General features: G+C 36.4%; 1 protein-coding gene across 1 annotated transcript in view; it reads right to left on the bottom strand.

The window, feature by feature from the left end:
* BCAS3 (BCAS3 microtubule associated cell migration factor) overlaps positions 1-22,264 on the bottom strand; it is a 662,199-nt gene that overhangs the window by 407,080 nt on the left and 232,855 nt on the right. Inside the window, exon 17 of the mRNA XM_049764542.1 lies at positions 9,526-9,790. Coding sequence (XP_049620499.1) covers positions 9,526-9,790 — 265 coding nt within the window. The remainder of the gene's footprint in view (positions 1-9,525; positions 9,791-22,264) is intronic.

Genomic DNA, 22,264 nt, shown 5'->3' with positions numbered 1-22,264 from the left:
CAACAATAGTCAAAAATGCTTTAAAAGTCATAACTATCTCTCAAAGAGATAATAATAGTACACTGATAAACATGTAACAATAAGCATTCAAAGAAAATAATATTAAAATTTTTACAAGAATAAAATGCATGAAGATTAAAAGATAAAATTTTAGATATTCTCAGAGTATTTTTAAAAGACAGAAAATAGAAAAGAACATTAGTTAATCAATGCAGGAAACTCATTCAACTAACTTGATTTCCACAAAAGGGCAAAATCTAAAACAGCGCAAAAGTACTATGAAGAATTAAAAGAAGTCTGAGGAGAGAATCACACCTGACAGTGAAGAAAGATGTACTTTTCCAAGGCAAAGGAGTGCACTTAAAAAAAAAATAAAATTGTGAACTTTTTGTTTGTTTGTTTTTTGTTTTGGGGTCACACCTGGCAGCACTCAGGGGTTCCTCCTGGCTTTACACTCAGAAATCTCTCCTGGCAGGTTCGGGGGACCATATGGGATGCCAGGATTCGAACCACTGACCTTCTGCATGAAAGGCAAATGCCTTACCTCCATGCTATCTCTTCGGCCCCCTAAAATTGTGAACTTTATAATAAATCCAAGCACTAGTTTGTTTTAACAAATGAAACTATTCAAAGGAGAAACAGACAAAAACTAAATTCCAAAAATATTTTTTAAAACCACCACACAAAAATTAAATGTTGGGGCCAGAGGGATAGTGCAACGGTAGGTCATTTGCCTTTTATGTGGTTGATCCAGGACGGACCTTGGTTCAATCCCCAGTGTCCCATATAGTCCCCCAAGCCAGGAGCTATTTCTGAGCGCACAGACAAAAGTAACCCCTGAGTGTCACCGGGTGTGGCCCAAAAACAAACAAACAAATCAAATCAAATGTTAACTATAATTCCTTATATAACAGTACAGTTGTATAGTGTCACACACAAACACATACACCATAAAAGATCTAATTTATTTATAAGAGATAGGCATATCGACAGAATTCTAAAAATGGACATTTATATATATTATATATATATAATATATATATAACATTTATAGTTATATATTTATATATATAGTTATATATATTTAACTATATATATAGTTATATATATAACATTTATAGTTATATATTTAAAAAGTTTAATTTCTAAGATTTTAAAAACAAATCACAGAAAATAAAAAGCAAGATCTTACAGGACATCAACTTCCTCAGTACACCAGGTTCTTCAGCATTGCCTAATGCAGTAATAGTAAAGTTAAAAAATATCGCCCTCTAGAGGTACATCTCATTAGCAATATTTTTAAAATGAGAGTCATGATTTGCCAATATAACAAATAGAAAAAATAAAACTATTTTATGAGTAATAAAAAGCAACACAAGAAATTCTGAGTTCCTTTCTACTGCTATTTCATCTAGCATTTATTTTAAAGAACTGATAGTAAGAATAAAAAATACATTAACCCAAATAAAACAGACAAAAAGATAAAATATTCAAGTAGTTTAATCAGTTTTTATAGTACTAAATCTTACACTACAATTTTATAGACAATCAGAACTTTAAATCACTCTAGTTGGTATATCTTATTTAAGATAAATAAATCTACATCACCTGAGCTTTATTCTCTATACTATAAAGTTAAAACTTCTATGACAGAAAGTATATTAAGATTTATACTAACATTTCCTCAAATAATTATTATGGAGAGATGATTTCAACATAATTTGATGTTGCTCTTTTTCCAAGCCACAGACTCTAAAAAAAACTCCAGTGTTCATTGAAAAAAAACTGGTGACATAAAATACTTAAAATAAGTATGATTTTGGTATACAGTAACGATCAGAGTAAAATACTAATATAACACGTTTCAAAGGATAATAAAATAGCATTACAAATCCGATTCCCTAGGAAAATATATTGGACTGAATGCAAAGAATACTAAGACAAATATCAACTAAACTAAAATAATAAAATGCATGTTACCAGTAAAAATTCAGGTAATAAACTAAGAAAGCCTAAAAAAAGATTTTCATCCATTCAAGATGTATATAGTATACATAAACTCTGTCATCTGAGGCATAAAATTTAAAGCAGAGCTACAGTGCACATGATTGATTTTTCTTGGCAAAAAATTAAAACATACAAATGGAAACTACAATCCACAAGTAAACAGTGAAGTGGAAAGAGAAGTCAAGAAACATCATATTATTATTGATTGTCTTAGTAGGTGAAACTATATAAGGCTGAAATGTGTGGTTGGTTGCTTTGTATTTACAATTGTGATGTGGTCTGTATCAAGAAAACTACTGATCAACAAAAGCAAGTAATTACAATAAACCATCAAATGAAGATTATAAACAGAATCTCTGAGCGGTTGAAAAATGCATCACACAGATGCTAAAAAGAAAAGTGATGCTACTAGTTATTTAAAAACACTTCAAAAAATACAGAGGTCTGGATCAGGAGAGGTACAGGGATAAGGAACTTGTCTTGTATATGATCACATCAGTTTGATTCCTAGCATAGCATTATGTTACCCAAGTACTTCCAGGAGTAATTTCTGAGTACAGTACTGAGGGGTCGGAGAGATAGCATAGTGGATAGGACATTTGCCTTGCACGAGGCTGACCCCGGTTCAATCCCCGGCATCTCATATGGTCTCTTGAGCTGTCATGAGTGATTCCTGAGCACTGAACCAGGACTAACCCCTTAACGCAGCTGAATATGGCCCCCAAACAAAACAAAAACAAAAACAAAAAAGAGTATGCACTGAGAAGATAATATAGAAGTTAATATAAAAGATTCAAGAAATCAGAGGACCCCTAGGAAGGTTTCAAATCTCATTAACTACTTCCACTTACTGTTGTTTGGGTCACACCCAGTCATACTCAGAGATAACTAATGGCTCTGCACTCAAAAATTACTCCTGGAGGTGCTCAGAGTACCAAATGGGATGCTAGCATCGAACCTAAATCAGCTGCATGCAAATCAAGTACCCTATCAGCTGTACTATCTCTACATATTAGTGTTTTTAATCCATACATAATCTGACTCCAAGTTCTTCAGCTGCCTAAGCAGGGAAAGGCAGAGTTTCCTAAAAGAAATCACCAGATTAAAAGACAAACAGAAAGCAGGGATAAGTACAGCAGTTAGGACACATGCCAAGCATTCACCTGACTAGGGGTTAAGTCCCAACACCACTGGGTGCAGACCTAGAGATCCCTAGCACCACCAGCAGGGTGGCCAGCACTACCAACAGCACCAGTTTCCAGGATCTTTGTGCTGAACTGCTAGTGGGGGCCCCCCCAGGGCTCCTGTTCACCCTCCAAAAACACTAAGCAGGAAGCACCTAATAATGAGTTTACAAAAGGAGCAGACAAATATATATGCTATGTTGAAAAGGAAATGTGCATCCAATACTGAGCTGCAGGTAGCAAGTGCTCACTACATACCTAAAGAAATGAAACACAATTCAGGTGGAGGACAGAGGGGCTAACGCAGGTAAGCAAGAGCAAGTAGATTGAATTGTCTTGGAAATCATGGAAGAACAGTTTCTCTAGCCAAAAAAGAAAAAAAAGTAACAGTTGAAAGAATGCCTAATCTCCTGAAAAAACTCTTGCCACCCTTGGCAATCTCCATTAAACCCCTTGAAGACCCAATCGCAGTATATTTCCACAAAGGAAATCTATTGAAGTATATTTATCATTATATTTAAAAATAATACAAAATTTGAAATGAATATTAAAATCTCAATTTATATATCATAATATATAGTATAACCACAAAACAATAGAATTATAAATAGTTCAAAATATATTTAAGTAATTCAAAATGGTGTCATGCAGTATATTGAAATATCTTCATTTTTAAGAAGTTGATGTCAATTTAAAGCATAGTTATATTTGTCTATATTCATAATGAAAGGAAATGCTTAAATATGCACATTATATAAACATAAAAATGTAAACAAACTTTTTCCATATTCATTGATCATAACCTAAGAAGTATAACAGAGACCAAGGTTCAGTCAATAATATCAGAAGTAAAATACATATTTAGAGAGAATGTTTCAAATAAATAAACATTCTCTATAAAGTTTTGTTGTTTTTTTAAAGGGACAAAGATAAAATAATCCTAACCTAAACTGGATTGACTCCAGAGAATGAAAAGGAAATATCCCTATATCAACTGTTATTTAAAAGTTTCCTCTACTTTTCTAAAAAGAGCACAGACAAACAACGGTAATACCGCCAAAGTATGATTCATTTTCAAGATGAATCCCTCCCTGTTCAAAGGTTTACATTGTTTGTGACCAGCATAGGAATGTTTATCCAAACAAACTGTAAATACATCATTTTTAGAACTATCTAACTACAATGCCCATTTTGTTTTGACAAGTAAGATACAAAAAAAAAAAAACACGAAGAAAAATGACCATGACAACAATACTTGCACTTAAATATTAAAAAAAATTATGCAGAGTAATTGGTTGAAATTCCAACATATAGAGATTCAATACAGATTATGAGAAAAAAGGCTGCATTCCTGCCTACTTTTCAAACAGGAAGGGTAAGAATAGGTGTATTGTTAAATAGGTTATAATCTTCCTTCTGACATATCTTTTGTCAGTTAGGAAAGTGATAAAGTTAAAATAGTATACTCTGATTCAGAAATCAAACAAATTACAGAAATACTAAATGCATAACAGCTATATATAAATATATAATTTATTTGCTCATCACTATATCACAATCAGCAATGAGGTATTAAAAGGTTCATAGTAATTTAATATATTTTCCCTTGACAAAGAGATACGTAAGGGCAAAGATAATTGATAATGAAACTCAAACTATTACTCTTTATACATCTATAAAAATATAAAAATTAAAAGTCCCTACTGATGGGCCCAGTGGTAGAGCATTTGTCTTGCATGTGGCCAACAAAGGAAGGGCCTGGGTTCTATTCCTGGCATCCCATATGGTCCCCCAAGTCTGCTAGGAGCAATTTCTTAGCGCAGAGCCAGGAGTAACCCCTGAGCACTGCCAGGTGTAACCCCCCCCACAAAACAAACAAACAAACAAACAAAAACCTCTATTTATTTTTCTTTTCTTTTTTTTGAAGGGGAGGGCATGCAGGGGGAGATTGTATAGGTCACATCCAACAGGATATATTCTTGGTTCTCTGTTTAGGGGTCACTCCTGGTAGTACTCAAGAGGACCTTATGTGGTATACAGGATTGAACTGCAGAGTCAATGCAACTGCGTCAATTATCCACTTGCAAGGGAAGCACCTTAATCTCTGTACAATATCTCCAGCCCCCTTTCTAATTTTTCTACTAATACTTTCATGGTATACAGATGTGTAGTCACCTCACTTGCATACTGAATCTTTCCAGAGTATTTGGCAAAATATTTTTATACTACAAAAATATTAAAAACAAAGAAGAGTCCTCAAACAATATAGCACCTACTTATATATATTATATATAATAAAAATAAAATATTCAAACAAAATTATAAATAATTTATACTAAATTTATATAAATAAATAATATATAATTATATTATATATAACTAAATAAATTATAATAAATTTATAATAAACAACTTTAAAATGTCTTAAAATACCAGCATCTCATCACTTTATAAAAATTTCTTTTTATAATTCCCTGAGCTTCCAAAAATGGCTACAGCTAAAACTAACCCTAAAATATATTCAACCTTGGAGCCGAAGCGGTGGTGCTAGAGGTAAGGTGTCTGCCTTGCAAGTGCTAGCCTAGAACAGACCTTGGTTCGATCCCCCAGCATCACATATGGTTCCCCAAGTCAGGAGCGATTTCTGAGCGTATAGCCAGGAGTAACTCCTAAGCACACCAGGTGTGGCCCAAAATACAAAATATACATATGTATATAAACATATATATATTCAATCTTGAGTATTATGGGCCACTCGGAAGTTAAATGTATATAACAACTATCATTATGAAAAAATAGCATAAGGATCAGAGAAAAAAATAATGCAATAGTATAGAGAACAAAAACTTTGCATGTGAAAAACCTGGTCTCCTAAGCACCACTAGAGATATAGAAATAATTTAAAAATAATAATAATAATAATGGGATGAAAGTATAGTCTTATCTAAAGAAAAAAATGGCTGAGTTACAGAATACCTAAATTCCAAATGCCATCTACCTTTATACTTTTTTCAGATTATCTTAAAATTTCCTAGAGAAAAAAAAGGCATCAGAATTCACATAAGTGTGACTAACCATATTAAAATAATACATCTTTTACCTGAAAAAAAATGTCCTAGAAAAATATTTATCTAGAATTAAATACTACCAAAAATATACATTCAAGCAGAAACTAAAAGAAATAGTTATAGAAAAGAAATTTCAAAAAAGGTGCTCAAATACTTGTACACGTGTATTCACAACAATAGGAAAAGACAGAAACAATGGAGAACTGAACTCTGCCAATGGAAAGAATAAGACCATAAAATTTTTAATATATACATACAGAGGAGAATTATTCTAGTATAAAAATGAATGAAACATTGATATATACAAATAATGACACCTCAAAAACATATTAAGTAAAAGAATACAGGAACAAAAGTTTATATAATCTATAATCACAATTACATGAAATATTCACAAGACAAATTCTGAAAGACGAAAAGCATATTGGCTGCTAGGAAGTTGGGGGAAACAATGGAAAGTCACTCCTTAAAGAAGAGATTCCCAAAGAGGGCAACATCACTCATGGGGAGATCCAATGATTAGGTGGGTAGTAATCAATGAGGGAAAATCATGTGTGGGAGGTGGACATTTCTGATTTTTTGTTTGATTTTTTTTAAAGGTAAAATTCTAGTAGGGTGTTAAGTAATTATATTTTTTGAAAAGGGAGTGATATGTCAAAAAAGTCAGGGAAGGGGAGTTGGGGAAAGACATCGGGTAAGTTCAATCTTCAATATCCCATATGCACCCTCCCAAGCAAAAGGAGTGATTCCTGAGCACAGAGCCACCAATAATCCCTGAGCACAAAGCAAACAAAAAACAAAGCATGGGAACTGCTGGCTTTTTTTTTTGTTTGTTTGTTTTTGTTTTTGTTTTTTTGGGGGCCACACCCGGCGGTGCTCAGGGGTTACTCCTGGCTGTCTGCTCAGAAATAGCTCCTGGCAGGCACTGGGGACCATATGGGACACCGGGATTCGAACCAACCACCTTTGGTCCTGGATCTGCTGCTTGCAAGGCAAACGCCGCTGTGCTATCTCTCCAGGCCCGGGAACTGGTGGCTTAAAGTATAAGCCATTTTCTTCTAGAATTTAGAAACTAAATATAAAGGGTGTCTACATAAAGCTAGGTGAAAATACCAGGTGCTACTAAATGACTCCTTTTCAAATCTTTATTTTATCTAATTTGAATTTCAGACTAATTAAAAATTTTCTAGCAATCAAAATATATCTATGAAATATTTTCTATTCTTTTTTTTTTTTTTTTTTTTTTTTTTTTTTTGGTTTTTGGGTCTCACCCGGCAGTGCTCAGGGGTTACTCCTGGCTCCACGCTCAGAAGTCGCTCCTGGCAAGCATGGGGGACCATATGGGACGCCGGGATTCGAACCGATGACCTTCTGCATGAGAGGCAAACGCCTTACCTCCATGCTATCTCTCCGGCCCCAGAAATATTTTCTATTCTGAAAACTATAAAGTCTCTCTCTAGGAGAATCTGAATGATCTAAAAGATTTTGTCTAATGTCAAAAAATCTTTTCTGTCATTCTGCTGGGAATAAAAAAGCAAAACTAGTAACCCCATGTGATATTGTCTACCAAGAGAGAAGTTCTCCGCATACACAGTGACCCAGCATTTCCATTCAAAAAATGGGTACAAGGATATAATTCAAAAGGTCTGAAAATGTGCCTGACATGTGGAGGATCCAGTTGTGACCTTCAGAAATATTTGACCCCCTTTTCTCTGCTAGATGGTTGTGGTGGCTCCCCCCCCCCACATTGCTTCATTATACATTATAATCCCTAAGGAATATAAGCCAAATATATACTTCCACAAGAGTGAAAAGGGTAAATAATAGGCTATACTATGAATTAGGAACATAGTAAACTAAACTTATACAGTTTATAGAACTTATATAAAGATATAAACTCACTATTTACATGAAGGTGAACAATGCATAAGAATATTTCCTTAGGAATGAAGCAATACTTTATAAAGAAAATGATTACCATAATTTAGTTTTGTGAAGAAAGACCATGAAAGAAACACATAGGTAATATTTAATGTATTGATTAGGTGATGATTCCATAACTATTTGCCTTAAGAATTATTAAGCAATGCACTTTTTGTTTGCTTTTTCTGAAAAAAAATACTAATCAAAATTCAAAAATATCTTTTAAAACAAAACACAAATGCAGCTTTGTAATATATAAATAGTTGGTTATTCCTTTCCAACAATAAATATTTTTAAAGAACAGAGGCTGGAGAAATAGCACAGTGGTAGGGCGTTTTCTTTGCATGTTGCTGACCTGGGATAGACCGAGGTTCAATCCCTGGCATCACATATGGTCCCCTGAGCCTGCCAAGAGTGATTTCTGAGTGCAGAGCAAGGAGTAACCACTGAGTGCTGCCAGGTGTGGCCAAAAAAGAAAAAAAAATTAAAATTAATTTATAAAAAACTAAAGAACAACACATAGTGGCTAAAGATCGCTTCTTGTTTGATTTGACAAAGAGGTCTGCCTAGAAGAGCTGGAAGTCATCAGATCTATACCAATGGTCTTGAGAAACAATTTAGTGCCAGGGACTAAACCAGTTTAATCTGGAACAGTTTTCTGGATGTTATCAACAAACTACAGCCATTGAACTCATTGTCTAAATTTATAAAGATAAGACCTTCATGTTTCAAAAATACAACAAATAATAAACAGGGGAGGGTTAAAAGTAGCAAACCAGGACCAAGGAAATATTACCAGAAAAGGTGAAGTGTTTGCCATCCAGATGGCTGACCCCAAATCAAATTCCCAGTATCACGTGTTCCCACAAACATACCAAGATGTCACATACCAAGTCTGCCACAATCCCTCCCCACCTCCAAAATTAGATAAGATAAACATCAGTATTATTATACTTACTTCAGGTTGTTAAATTATTTAACAAATTATAAAAACCCTCAAGTGGTCTGCGAGATAGTAAAGCAAACAGGGTGCTTGCCTCACATGCAGTCAATTGGGGTTCAATCCCCAGCAACTCATATGATCCCCCAAAGCTGCCAAGAGTGATCACTGAGCAGAGTCAGAAGTAAGCCATAAACACAGTCAGGTGTAGCCTCGCCCAAAAATAAAGTTATCTGACAAGCAAAAAAGAAAAAGAAAACCCTCAAATTTGCCTAAAGTCCTGTTTTCATATTTTCATATGAACAGATTTAGAAAATAGAATTAATCCAAATCTAAAAAATTAAGAATGGAAGGAAGGAAGGAAGACTGAAGGGAAATAGTGGGAAGATAAAATTATGTTTACCATGTAGAGGTGAGCCAGAAGGGCTGCTTGATAAACCAGGTACAGGGCTACAGCGGCCTCCTTGCTTCGATGTCAGCTCTTGTTCTATCTCCTCAAGACCAGCACTTTTCTGGAAACGGCTCATCCGATTCACAACTCGGGGTGACATATGTGTTCGGACACAAGGCTGGCCACCATAAGGGTTGATGGGGAAAACATGAGATGTGCCACGGAGTGTGCTGACCACAACCCAACGACAGTCATGGCTAAAGCAGATGTCTTGTACCTGAAAATAACATAATGAAAAACATTTAAAATGGCTGAAATTAATTTAAATTATCTGTGAGCATCACATATTACTTCAAGTACAGAAGAGTTGGTTGTTACATATTAGAATTAACTGAGACCAAACTAGACGTAAGCATTTTCACTCTACAGTTGAGTTTCACAGTGATTATTAAATAAAACTCCTCATTAGGAATTTGCTAAGATGCAGAGCAGTGCATTTGGTCCCTTATTGTTTCATTGGGAACAATTGGGTAAATAAAAAATAATCTTGAATTCTAGTCTAAGAAGAAGAAAGGGCAAACAGAATATATGAAAATTAAAAAACAAATCTCAAGTACAAGACAGAGTTGTAACTACATAAGAAGAAATATAAAATACATGACAAAATTGGAGATAATATTATCATTAATAATTATTAATATTACAATATATCACCCATCAGGCAAAATAATTATCAGAAGAGGAACCAAGTTTTTTAGGATATACTCAGAAAATGAGGAAAAGGAACTCCAACTGAAATTAGTTACAGATAATCCATTTAGATATACCTAAGTGTAGATAGAAAATAGAAGAATCAACAAAGTCAGAACAAAGCTTTAGTTTTGTTTTTGTTTTGGAAGTCCTTCCAAAAGTTCTTGGGGGACCATTCCAGGAGATATTCAACCCAGTCATATAGCCAGTGCTGTTCAGCCCCATCTGTGCTCAGATGCTCAAGAAGTACATGGAATCAAACTCAAGTCCTCAAACACAAGGCATTCATTCCAACCCTTTGAACCATCTTCCTGGTGCAAAACAAGAGATATTTATATTCTATAATGACAAGTAAAATTTTCCTTGTTTTTCTAAGTATAGTCAGAATTTTTAAGTCTTTTTTTTTATTAAATGTTATAATTGTAGATGCTATGATTTACACAGATGTTTAAAATGAAATTTCAGACATAGAGTATTCCCATCTCTAATACTACCATCTTGCAACCCCATCCTTCTATCAGAGAACCCAGGTTCCCTTCTTACTCACAACTCACCTGATTTTTCTTTATTGGGAGGGGGAATACAAGACTATTCTCAGGGCTTTTTCCCGACTGTGTGCTCAGGGGTCATTTTGGAGGACTAAAGTACAATATGAAGAGTCAAGAACCAAATATGAGTTGGTCGTGTGCAAGAGAAGGAGCATACCCACTGCGTTGTCACTCTGGCTCCTCATGCTTGACTCATTGACAGATCTATTTTAAAACTTAATTATTGGAATTTGAGGTCCCAAGAGTACTGTTGAATTTAATAGGCTAAATATATACAGATGAGCCAACGCCCCCTATTCTGTTATACTGTGATGTTATTTCCAGATTCATTTCTTGCTTCCCATCCATTTCTCTCTGTCTTTCAAGGTCATTGTCTTAAGTCAGTAACTAATGGATAGTCTTATTTTTATTCAAAATTTTGAATTTACCAACTTGGCATTTACCACCAACTCACTACCTTGAGGGATACTTTCAAAGGCATCAAAATCTGCCTTTGTGGGAGCTTTTGCAGCAGACACTGCTGTTATTTTAGATGTTTGCTTTATCATCTTGCTGGCTTGTCAGCTCTAGTTTCAGGCTCGCACTGAGACCTGCAAATTTCAGGTTCTTGTTCCTCCTTGCCATTATCACCAACATGACTTCCACCGTGAGAGAAGTACCTCTAGATTTAGACTGCATGGTCAGTTCTTTTTTTGGGTCAATTTTTCCAAATTGTTCCTTGCCCCACTTTTTTCTCAATTGAGTCTTTTCACTCACTCTCCAAGAGGACAGTTCAGTTCATTTATAGACAATTCCTCTTAGAAAGAAATGCTAACTTGCATTCTACATTAAGAAATTAGAAACCGGGGCCGGAGAGATAGCATGGAGGTAAGGCGTTTGCCTTTCATGCAGAAGGTCATCGGTTCGAATCCCGGCGTCCCATATGGTCTCCCGTGCCTGCCAGGAGCAATTTCTGAGCATGGAGCCAGGAATAACCCCTGAGCACTGCCGGGTGTGACCCAAAAACCACAAAAAAAAAAAAAAAAGAAATTAGAAACCTGGGGCCGGAGAGATAGCCTGGAGGTAAGGCGTCTGCCTTCCAAGCAGAAGGACGGTGGTTCAAATCCCGGCATCCCATATGGTCCCCGGAGCCTGCCAGGAGCGATTTCTGAGCATAGAGCCAGGAGTAACCCCTGAGCGCTGCCGGATGTGACCCAAAAGCCAAAAAAAAAAAAAAAAAAGAAATTAGAAACCCTTCCCCTCAGTTTTGGCACCTCCCACACCCAAATATTTGAAACCAGTGAAACTGCACCTTCATAGCTGCAGAGGCCAAAGAGAAGAAAAGTGTAAAATAGAAATCAACATTTTAGTACAATGGTTCTGGTAATAAAAAAGAGGAATCGTTTTACAGATGGGTTTAAGGTAACTTCAGGAAAACTAGGTTATTTCTTTCAAATGTTATAGACTTAAAAACCAGAAGAGGTTGTATGCAAAAGAGCAAAAAATCTTAAACCAGTCAAATGAAAAAACAGAAAACTTGGGTAACTGCACTGTTTGACAAAGCTGGTTGCCCTACACCTCTACTGTCACTGTTCTACTCTGCCTGCAAGTGCCAGTCACAGAAAATATGTGAATAGACAAATGTGATTATATTCTTAAAGAAAAACATTTCTTGAAGCAATTCCTTTCCATATATTTAACATTAAAGAAGTTACCCACTAAATGAATGACATTACATTAGCTGTAGTATTATCTAATGCAGTATTTCTCAATTATTTCCTGTCATGCCCCCTAGGACATGCTTCCCCCCCCCCCCCCCCGCATGACTGTAAATAGTATCTTTATTAAAAAAAAAAACTTTAATCTGCAAAACAAAAATATATAAAATAATTTGAGCTGATTTTTTTGTTTTTTTTTGTTTGTTTGTTTTTTTGTTTTTTTTTTTGTTTTGTTTTGTTTTGGGGCCACACCCGGCAGTGCTCAGGGGTTACTCCTGGCTGTCTGCTCAGAAATAGCTCCTGGCAGGCACGGGGGACCATATGGGACACCGGGATTCGAACCAACCACCTTTGGTCCTGGATCAGCTGCTTGCAAGGCAAACGCCGCTGTGCTATCTCTCCGGGCCCTGAGCTGATTTTTTAATCAGAGGTGATGTCTGGATTAATGGCTATAATGAGCACATTTTGCAATGCATAGCTTTTCAAAGTGGGGTTTGAAGCAGGACACAGCAACTCTCCAGAGACATACAGAGACATAAACACAGGGCTTAGCTTGTTATGACAGTGTCTGCCAAGGTCAAACGCGCCCCCTTTACAGAGACTCGTGCCCCCTCTGGTGAGAAGCACTGATCTAATGTATCATCTAATAGTGACACTTTGAGAAAAATATGTCCCTATTGATATTTTGTTTGTTTGGGGGCTATACCTGGTTACATTCAGGGATTACTCCTGGCTCTGCACTCAAAAATCGCTCCTGTCACCCAGTGGGAACACATAGTATGGCCAGAGATAGAACTTGGGTCCATCTCAGGTCAGCCGTGTACAAAACAAACACCCTAACTCTGTGCTATCACTCCAGCCATACTTATTGATATTTATATCTGAATGAAAAACCAAGCAAATTTCAATATCCTCTAAAATAGTTTTTAAAATAAATTATTTATTCATTTGGGACAAAACTGGCAGTGCTCAAGTGTTATTCCTGGATCTATGCTCAGGAATCATATAGGATGCAGGGTTCTAAACTTGGACAGCTTTGTATAAGGCACCCTAACAAGCCCCTACTCTAGCCATTTTTAAGCACAGTTTCAAAAATAAGGCAAAAAATCAAGTTACTATAAAAGTATTATAATTAAAAAAAATAATTGACAAAAAATTTTACTGAATATCATTTTGGAAATATGGGTCTACAAATATGAAGAATGAAATCTCTCTGTAGAAAATAAAATTTTGCTGATTTGGAATTCTGAGCAAGTATTATCATTGAAAGATTCTAACACACGGCAGTGAAAAACACTCTGAATTCATAAGACATACTAAGAAAGACAGAGCTGTGAGTCATAATTTGCTGACTCATTTATAACAGCAACTTTGTGGACAGAGACTCAACAGTGTCAGAGACCTCATATTAGAAAGGAACTAAAAAATCTAAAATGCAGGATAACACAACAGAGAAAGTACAAGGGGATAAAGCCACAGTTTATGAGTCCCTGCCAACAAAATGGACATTCAAGTCAGTAAGAACTGTTCCTATAACTGCAAAATTCTGTGAAAAGTTGATATCGAGCTTTTTCATAAAAGAATTCAAACAAGATATGAATTAAGACAACACAATTAAAGAGATTAATGTTCTGTAAATTCAGTAGTTAAGCAGAACTTTTGGTTTGGTCTTCATTGTGAATATAGCTGAGTTCAATAATTCAGTTACACAATTACACTCAATTATAGAGAAAATCATGTTGTTAAATAACACATAACCCATAGACAACTACTTTTCTATCATCTTGAAGTACATTCTTCCAGACATCTCGCAATATATAAATGAATATCTACATAATATTTGTTACATATGCATTTATATATCACATAACAAAATATAGATATATAGGAACATATGTATGTACTCACACATAATTTTATATTGAATACATCAAAAGTAATTTGAAATGTAAAATAGTATTCAAACTATATTATAAAAGTAGTAAAAACACATGGAAATGGTTCTATAAATATAAAGCCTTTACATGCTGTTAAGGGCATTACCTACAAGTAGCATATCACAGCAATTTTTCCAGCCACTTGCTAACTACATGACAATGGTAAAGATGGCTAAAAATTCTGTCTTCCATCCAGTTCCTCAGCTGCAAATGGAAAAACTTTACTGAACTAAAATAAAATGTAAAGCACTTAGGACAGCCTAGAACTTAAAAATCACTGGATAAATGTTTGCTATTATCATACATACCAGAAAAATATTAACCCTACAGGCTAAAGTACAGGTGCTTGCCTTTGAATGCGGTCAAACCAGGTTCAATCTCAGTACTACATATGGTCCTCAACAAACCCATACAGGAATGATCCCTGAGCACAGAACCAGAAGTAAGCCCTGATCATTAGCATTATAACTCAAAAACTAAAAAAAAAAATAAAATAAAAAGCTCCATCCAAATGTTAGTTTTTATAACTATCATATCCCAAACAAGTTACAATATTAAAATCTTAATTGAATCCAATTACAACAAAAGCACTATAACGTATATTTCTATAAAATTAAAAACTTTTGGAGCCACAGAAATAATACAGTGAAAGGCACTTGCCTTGCATACAGTTAACAAATTCAATCCCCCACTCCTCCATGTGATTCCTCAAACCTTGCCAAGAGTAAGCCCTGAAAACTTCTGGGTAAAGCCCCCAAACCAAAAATAAAAGAAATAAGTTAATTAATTAAATTAAAAACTTTTACACATATTGGGGCGAGAGCGATAGAACAACAAATAGTGCATTTGCCTTGCATGTGGCTACCCTAGATTTGACACACACACATCCAGCATCACATATGGTTCTCCAAGCCTTCCAGGAGTAAGTCCTGAGCACAGAGCCAGAGTTAACCCCTGAGTGCCACCAGTAAGGCCCCCCAAAAATATAATGTAAATAGATAACCCAAAAAATAGGAGAAAATATCTCCAAATAATACTATGGTGCCATATCAAGAATATTTTATAAAATTCTAACAATTAAACCTTATTTAAAATAAACATAGGATTTGGAATGATTTTTTTCCAAATTAGACATGCAAATAATCTTTGTGCACATAAAATTGTACACAATAGGAAAATATAAATCAAAAACACAGTGAGGTAACCTCTACATGTCAAAAAGAGCAATTATAAAAAAAGAGAGAGAAAATAATAAATATGAGGATAGGGTGGAAACAAATGGAACATACTGCACTTACAAATGCACATACTGCAGGGTAAGTAATGGAAACTGTGGCTAGTTAGAAAAGATAAGCACAAGTTTATCATGTCACCCAGAAATTTAATTCCTAAATACACAAGAAAAAGAACTGATCAAACAACAAAAACCTTTTCACTAACAGTTAATAGCAAAAGACTTCAAAATAGTAGAAAATAAAAATAGTAGAAATAAAAGGTCTCACAAAAATTAAGTGGATAAACAAAATGTAATATATTCATCCATACAAGAAAATATTGTGGGCCCAGAGAGATAGCACAGCGGTGTTTGCCTTACAAGCAGCCAATCCAAGACCAAAGGTGATTGGTTTGAATCCCGGTGTCCCAGATGGTCCCCTGTGCCTGCCAGGAGCTATTTCTGAGCAGACAGCCAGGAGTAACCCCTGAGCACCGCCGGGTGTGGCCCAAAAACGAACAAACAAAAACAAACAAACAAAAAACAAACAAAAATATTGTTCATTCACAAGAGTACAAAGTTTTGATATATGACTCAACACAGATGAGCTTTAAAAATGCAGGTAGGGTACTTATCTTACATGCAGCTGACTCAGGTTTGAACCCTGGCATTCCATAAGGTTCCATGAGCACTGCCAGGAGTGATTCCTGAGTGCAGAGCCAGGAGTAACCCCTGAGCATTGCCAGCTATGCCCACATCTCCCAAAAAAACATTAATAAAATAAATGAAAAGAAAAAAACCCGGGCTGGAGTGACGGTGCAAGGGGAAGGCATCTGCCTTGCCCGTGCTAGCCTACAACAGACTGTGGTCCCATATGGTCCCCAAGCCAAGAGCGATTTTTGAGCACATAGCTGAGAGTAACCCCTGAGTGGCACCGGTTATATACCAAAACCAAAAAAAGGGGGGGGGGAAACCTGTATTTTATATTATTTCATTTACCATATATCACTTTAACAACTGTCATATATTTTATGCCATTTTATTTTTAGCAAAAGAACTGCGATGGAAAAAAATTATAATGTGTTGTTATTGGGGTGAGAGATAGTATAGCAGGTAGGGCATTTGTCTTAAATTTGACTAACACAGCTAGGTTTAATCCCTGAAAGCACATATGGGACCCCAAACCCCACCAGAAGTAAGCCCCTAAGCACTTCTGAGTGTAGCCCTAAAACAAAAATAAAATTCGTACTCATATTTAAGATAAAATGAGGATTATGTGAGGAAATGGTATATGAAATGCACCAATTAAGAGAGGCCCCAGAGAGGGTAGAGTGTGCATACGGCTACCCAGGTTTGATCCCTGGCACCCCATATCACCCCTAAGACATCATCAGGAGTAATTCCTGAGCACTAAGCCAAAAATAAACCTTAAGTACTTCTGGGTATATCCTAAAAACAAGAGAAAGAAAGAAAAGTAAGAAGAGAAAGAAAGAAAAAAGTAATGAAAAGTAGTGAAAGAAAGAGAGAGGGGAAGGGCCGGAGCAATAGAACAGTGAGTATTTGCCATGTACATAGTCTACTGGGTTTAATACCTGGCATCCAATATTGCTCCCTGAATCTTCCAGGAGTAATTTCTGAGTACAGAGCCAGAAGTAACCCCTGAACACCACTAGATGTGGGAAAGAAAGAAAAGGAAAGGAGAAATGGAGGGGGAGGGAGAAAAGGAGAAGAGAGGAAGGAGGAAGAAGGAAGGAGGAAGAAGGAAGGAAGGAAGGAAGGAAGGAAGGAAGGAAGGAAGGAAGGAAGGAAGGAAGGAAGGAAGGAAGGAAGGAAGGAAGGAAGGAAGGAAGGAAGGAAGGAAGGAAGGAAGGAAGGAAGGAAGGAAGGAAGGGGAAAAAGGGAAAAGAGAGGGAGGAAAAAAGGGAGGGAGAAAATGGAATAGAGAGAGAGGAGAGAGAGCCCACAGAAACAAAAGACAATCACCATAGACCAGAGAAAGGATATGGAAAGATGGAGTTATTGAGAGTGCTTGGTACCTGATATATTTTGCAGTGATGGAAATGTTCTAGAATACAGATCTTTGGTTTGGTATGATATACATCTCTGCTAATAGTCTAATAATCACTAAATTGTATACTATGCAAAGTATATTTTCTGTAAATTTTCTGTGGTGAATTATGTCTCAATAAGGCCACTATAAATATAATTAATGGACTACTTGTTAGCTTACTGAAAAGGAAATTCTAGCCTCTTTTTACAATGGCTTGTAATTCTATTTAACAGCCCCTGAGCTCTTAGAGAAGTCTTTTGTCTTATGCCCAAAGGAAAATAGGCAGCTGCTAGGAAGTCTAAGACTGAACTTTATCTGTGCCCAACGTGGCGCACTTCCTATCTGGCACCAGGCTAAATAAGCAACTTCAATGTATGGGGTAGAAGGTATACAGCCTGATGTTCTTTTTTAAATTTCACTCTAATCAGCATGTAAGACGGCATAAAAATTTAGAAAAAAAAAATTCGTGCAAAGACTATCTAATCTAGACCAAGAATCCTCATTAGAACAAAAGTATAGTGCTTATTTAAATGTTTTATAAATTATACTAAGTCTTATATTAGTTGCTGTTCTTTAAATGGTTCCTATGTTACTGAACTACCGGAAACATGTGCGTGTAATTCCAGCAGCATAGTCAGTGGGATCCCTGGTGCCACACAAATATGCAAGAACCGCAGCTCTGCATTCAGCCTCTAGCACCTCATAATTAAATAAACAAATGTCAAAATGCTAACATATTCCTAAAAATAATGGTAGCTACATTGCAGTAATCCAAACTTACAAAAAAATGTTTCAGAAATGTGAATTAACCATTTTAAAACATTTATACATTTAAGATTTCAAACAATAGCATGCAGGCAGAGGGTGTAGCTTAGAAATAAAATACAAACACTTCATTTGCATCAATGAAGCTTGCGATCAATCCTGGGAACCCCATTCAAACTTCCCCATTCCACCAAAAGACAGTATTTGGTGTAACTAAAATCCAATATGGTCAATATATACTTTGACTGAAAAATGCCATTTTTTTTCAGCTTCAAATTTTAATTTATTTTTTGTTTGCTTTTTTAAGGGTTATATTCCTAGAACTTTTTTTTTTAATTTTTATTGTGACCAAAGTGCATTACAAATCTTTTACTGCATCATTTATGGTACATAGTGACAATGAATGAGGGGCATTCCCACCACCAGTGCTGTCCTCCCTCTGCCCCTGTTCCCAGCATGCATCCCGTATCTCCCTCCTCTACCCCCCAGTATGCTAGTGCAACTGGTCTCCACTTTACAGCTTGTTGTAGATTGAGCATCCATTCCACCGTCATTGGAGATAAAAAGGATAAGAAAAAGGGGAGAAAAAAATTTGGTGACAGCTACCAAAAAAAGAAAGGAGAGAGAGAAAAAAAACAAAGAAAGAAAAATGGAAGAAAAAATAAAAAAATGGACCCAGCAAATAAAAATAAAAATAAATCTCTAAATAATAACCACAAGTGTGAAAAAGAAAGAGAAAAGTGGAAGAAAAAAAGAGAAGGAAAATAAAGTCAAAACTAACAAATCAAAACAAAACAAGAAAAAGTATGGGTGCTGGAGTGGTAGGGTTTGGTGTTCCCCCCACTTTTTTTTTTTTTTTTTTTTTTGCATAGGCACAGTAAGCATTGGGGAAGAAAGGGAATTCCCATGGCCTAAGAAAGAGATTCAGGGTTTCTCCATCCTTGAAGCATACCATCATGGGATCAACCCCTGGCTCCATATATACTCATTACCCCCATCCCAAAGGCATTTTTGTGATGCCAGCAAAGTTTCCTCTCGGTTGTGTGTGAGAAAATCAAGCCACTGTAGCTAGCAATCTTGGTATTTGCGCAGATTATAGGTCAGGGTCTAGGATAGAGTCTCTAGGTTCTAGAGGTTCCTATCCATCATTGTTGTGGTGTTCAGTCTTCTGTAACACTTACTCCCTGTTTTCGTTCAGTCCCTAAGCCGAAGCCTGGGATATTATGGGTCCAAAGGTTCTGCTCAGTCTCTGTTGTCCAAGTTGGACCTCTGCAATAAGACATCTTGTTGTTGTTGTTGTTGTTGTTGTTGTTTTATGTGTCCTGGACTACAGCCTAGGGTAGGATTTTTCTTATTAGTCCCAAGGTAGGCTCTGTTCAGTCACAGTTGTCAAAGTCAGTTTTCTGTTGTTGGTGCTCTAATTTTTCACAGTTCAAAGGACAATAGCTCTTCTGATTTTCATTTAGTGTTAGGTGATGTGATAGGACAGCCTGGTCTTAGGTCAAGTTTTCCTTTCCTCATTGTCATATAAAAACTGGCACAAGTTGGTGCCAGAGTAGTGTTATAAATCTCCCAATGGAGCTTAGTTCCTGGTGGTGTTGCCCGGAGCTGTATCATTTCTACGTTGGGGATCTGGGGTTTCGGATTGGACTAACACTGTCCAATCTCCTGGGGACTGATTGTATCCACATAACACATGTTCAGGATGGGAGGCACCTTTCTGCTATAAAAAATGAGTTCTTATCCCTAGAAGATAAGATCTTGTTTCTGTGTCTATGGTTTCCCCTTTTTTTACTGTGCCCATACAAAAACGTATGGTGTCATACTGTGTTGCTGGTGCTATTCTGGGTAAGGATGACAGGCTGTACACACAGTCTCTGTCGTCTGGTTTTGTTCTGAGCTTTTATCCCAGTCAAGGCTTTTTGTACCAAGCAGCACCAAAAATGGTAAGGATAGAGAAAAAATGTATATATTAAAATAGAACAAATAAATAAAACTAAGTTAAAAAGAAAAGGTATTCAAATAAATCAAGTGGTGGAGGCTACTTGTATATTTAGAAATACACATCTTAAGATGTATTGTTATACAGGTATTGAGCTTCCATAGGCAATATAAGACTCCCAATTAAGTCTTTTGATATATTCTTGTGGGGTGTAAAAGCCGAGGTACTTTTCAATTCACAGGCCTTGGAATTGAGTTTGAGAGATGCTTTGCTGCATTACGAGACCATATAGTGTCTTTGAGCTGAGAGTTTTGCTGAGGCCTATTCCTGTATCGTGCAACAATCCACAATTTGGTGGGGGTGAGAGGGGCCATCAAGCATGAGTCAGCAGGCGTGCTGGCTGTAGTTCTTTGCCAATGCATGAGAATGGGGACCCAGAGGGTGTCTTTCACTGAGAAGCTGGAAGGTGGTCTGTTGGGGCAGGAGGTCAATCTTGGTGCCTACCAAGTTAGGAACTGAGGGTAAAGAGGGTTAAATTAGGGGAAGATAACAGATCAGGATTGAAAAATGAGGGGATAGAGGAGACAAAGGGGTAGGGGAGAGGCAATACATGACAGGGGCTATATACAATACATATATATGAACTGTTTGTGATTATGGCTTGGGAGTCAGTACGGAAAGTCACGTCCATAAAGACTGACTTTAAAGATCTATTTGAGTGTTATCATCCAAATCTTTGGTATTCTGTTTCCTTTTCTAGGAACCGTCTAGAATGAAAAACATTTTTAGATAATGCTTAAAAAGTATATTTGTTGCACGGGCACTGTTATAAAAATGAGTATTAGTAAGAAAAGACACCGCTGCAGGGGGTCCAGTATGAATACAGGAGGAATTTCCCTACTTCCCCCTCCCCCCAGAGCCCAGTTGCCAAACCTGGCCCTGAAGACCAGTTTGGCATTAGGGGATCTTGGTCTCCTGGACTAGGTGGTCCGCCCAGAAGGCCATTGGAAAAAATGCCATTTTTTTAAGTTGACTCCAAGGTATTTGAGTTTCTGTAATACTATTGTAAGTGGGATTGCTTTTTTTTATTTTAATTTTTTTAAAACAAAAACAAACAAACAAAAAACCTTCATCAGTGCAACATTCCCATCACCAATGTCCTAAGTGACCCTCCTCCCCACCCCACACCGGTCTGTGCTCTAGACAGGCTTTCTACTTCCCTCATTCAGTCACATTTTGTTATGATGGCTCTCAGTGCTCTAACTGCACCCATCACTCTCTGTGGTGGGTGTCAAGTTGTGAGCTGGATCTTCCAGTTCTCCTCTCTTTTGTCTCTAAAAAATGCCATTTTTATTTTTAAAAAAATGTATTTAACTTACAAAAAAATAAAATGATAGTTGAAGATAAGAATATCTGAGTTAATACATTAATCACCTGAAATGTGAAATCAGCATCTTACAGAGCTCAAAAATTTGTGCTGCCAATCTACCTCCTGAAACCAATCAAGTAATATCTTAAAATGTATGTATACTGAAAGAGAAGTTATACAGCAGGCAGGGTACTTGCCTTATACACGGCTGACCTGGAATGGATCCTCAGCATCCCATATGCTTTCCCAAGTACTGCCAGGAGTATCCCTGGCAGAGCCAGAAGTAATCCCTGAGCACAGGTAAGTATAATCCAAAACAAATGAAAAATGAAGATCCTTTGATACCACCTTCAGAATTATGATTTATTAGGAACCGTGAGGCAAGAGAACAGGAAGAGAGGAGCAAGAAATCTATTCTCCGAAACATTTGTATGACTCTACTATTGATCACAAAGCTAGGAAATAAAGTGATGAGAAATA

This window comes from Suncus etruscus, chromosome 1 (assembly GCF_024139225.1).
Source record: "Suncus etruscus isolate mSunEtr1 chromosome 1, mSunEtr1.pri.cur, whole genome shotgun sequence".
NCBI classification, from domain to species: Eukaryota; Metazoa; Chordata; class Mammalia; order Eulipotyphla; family Soricidae; genus Suncus; species Suncus etruscus.
This window is presented reverse-complemented; position numbering and strand designations above follow the sequence as displayed.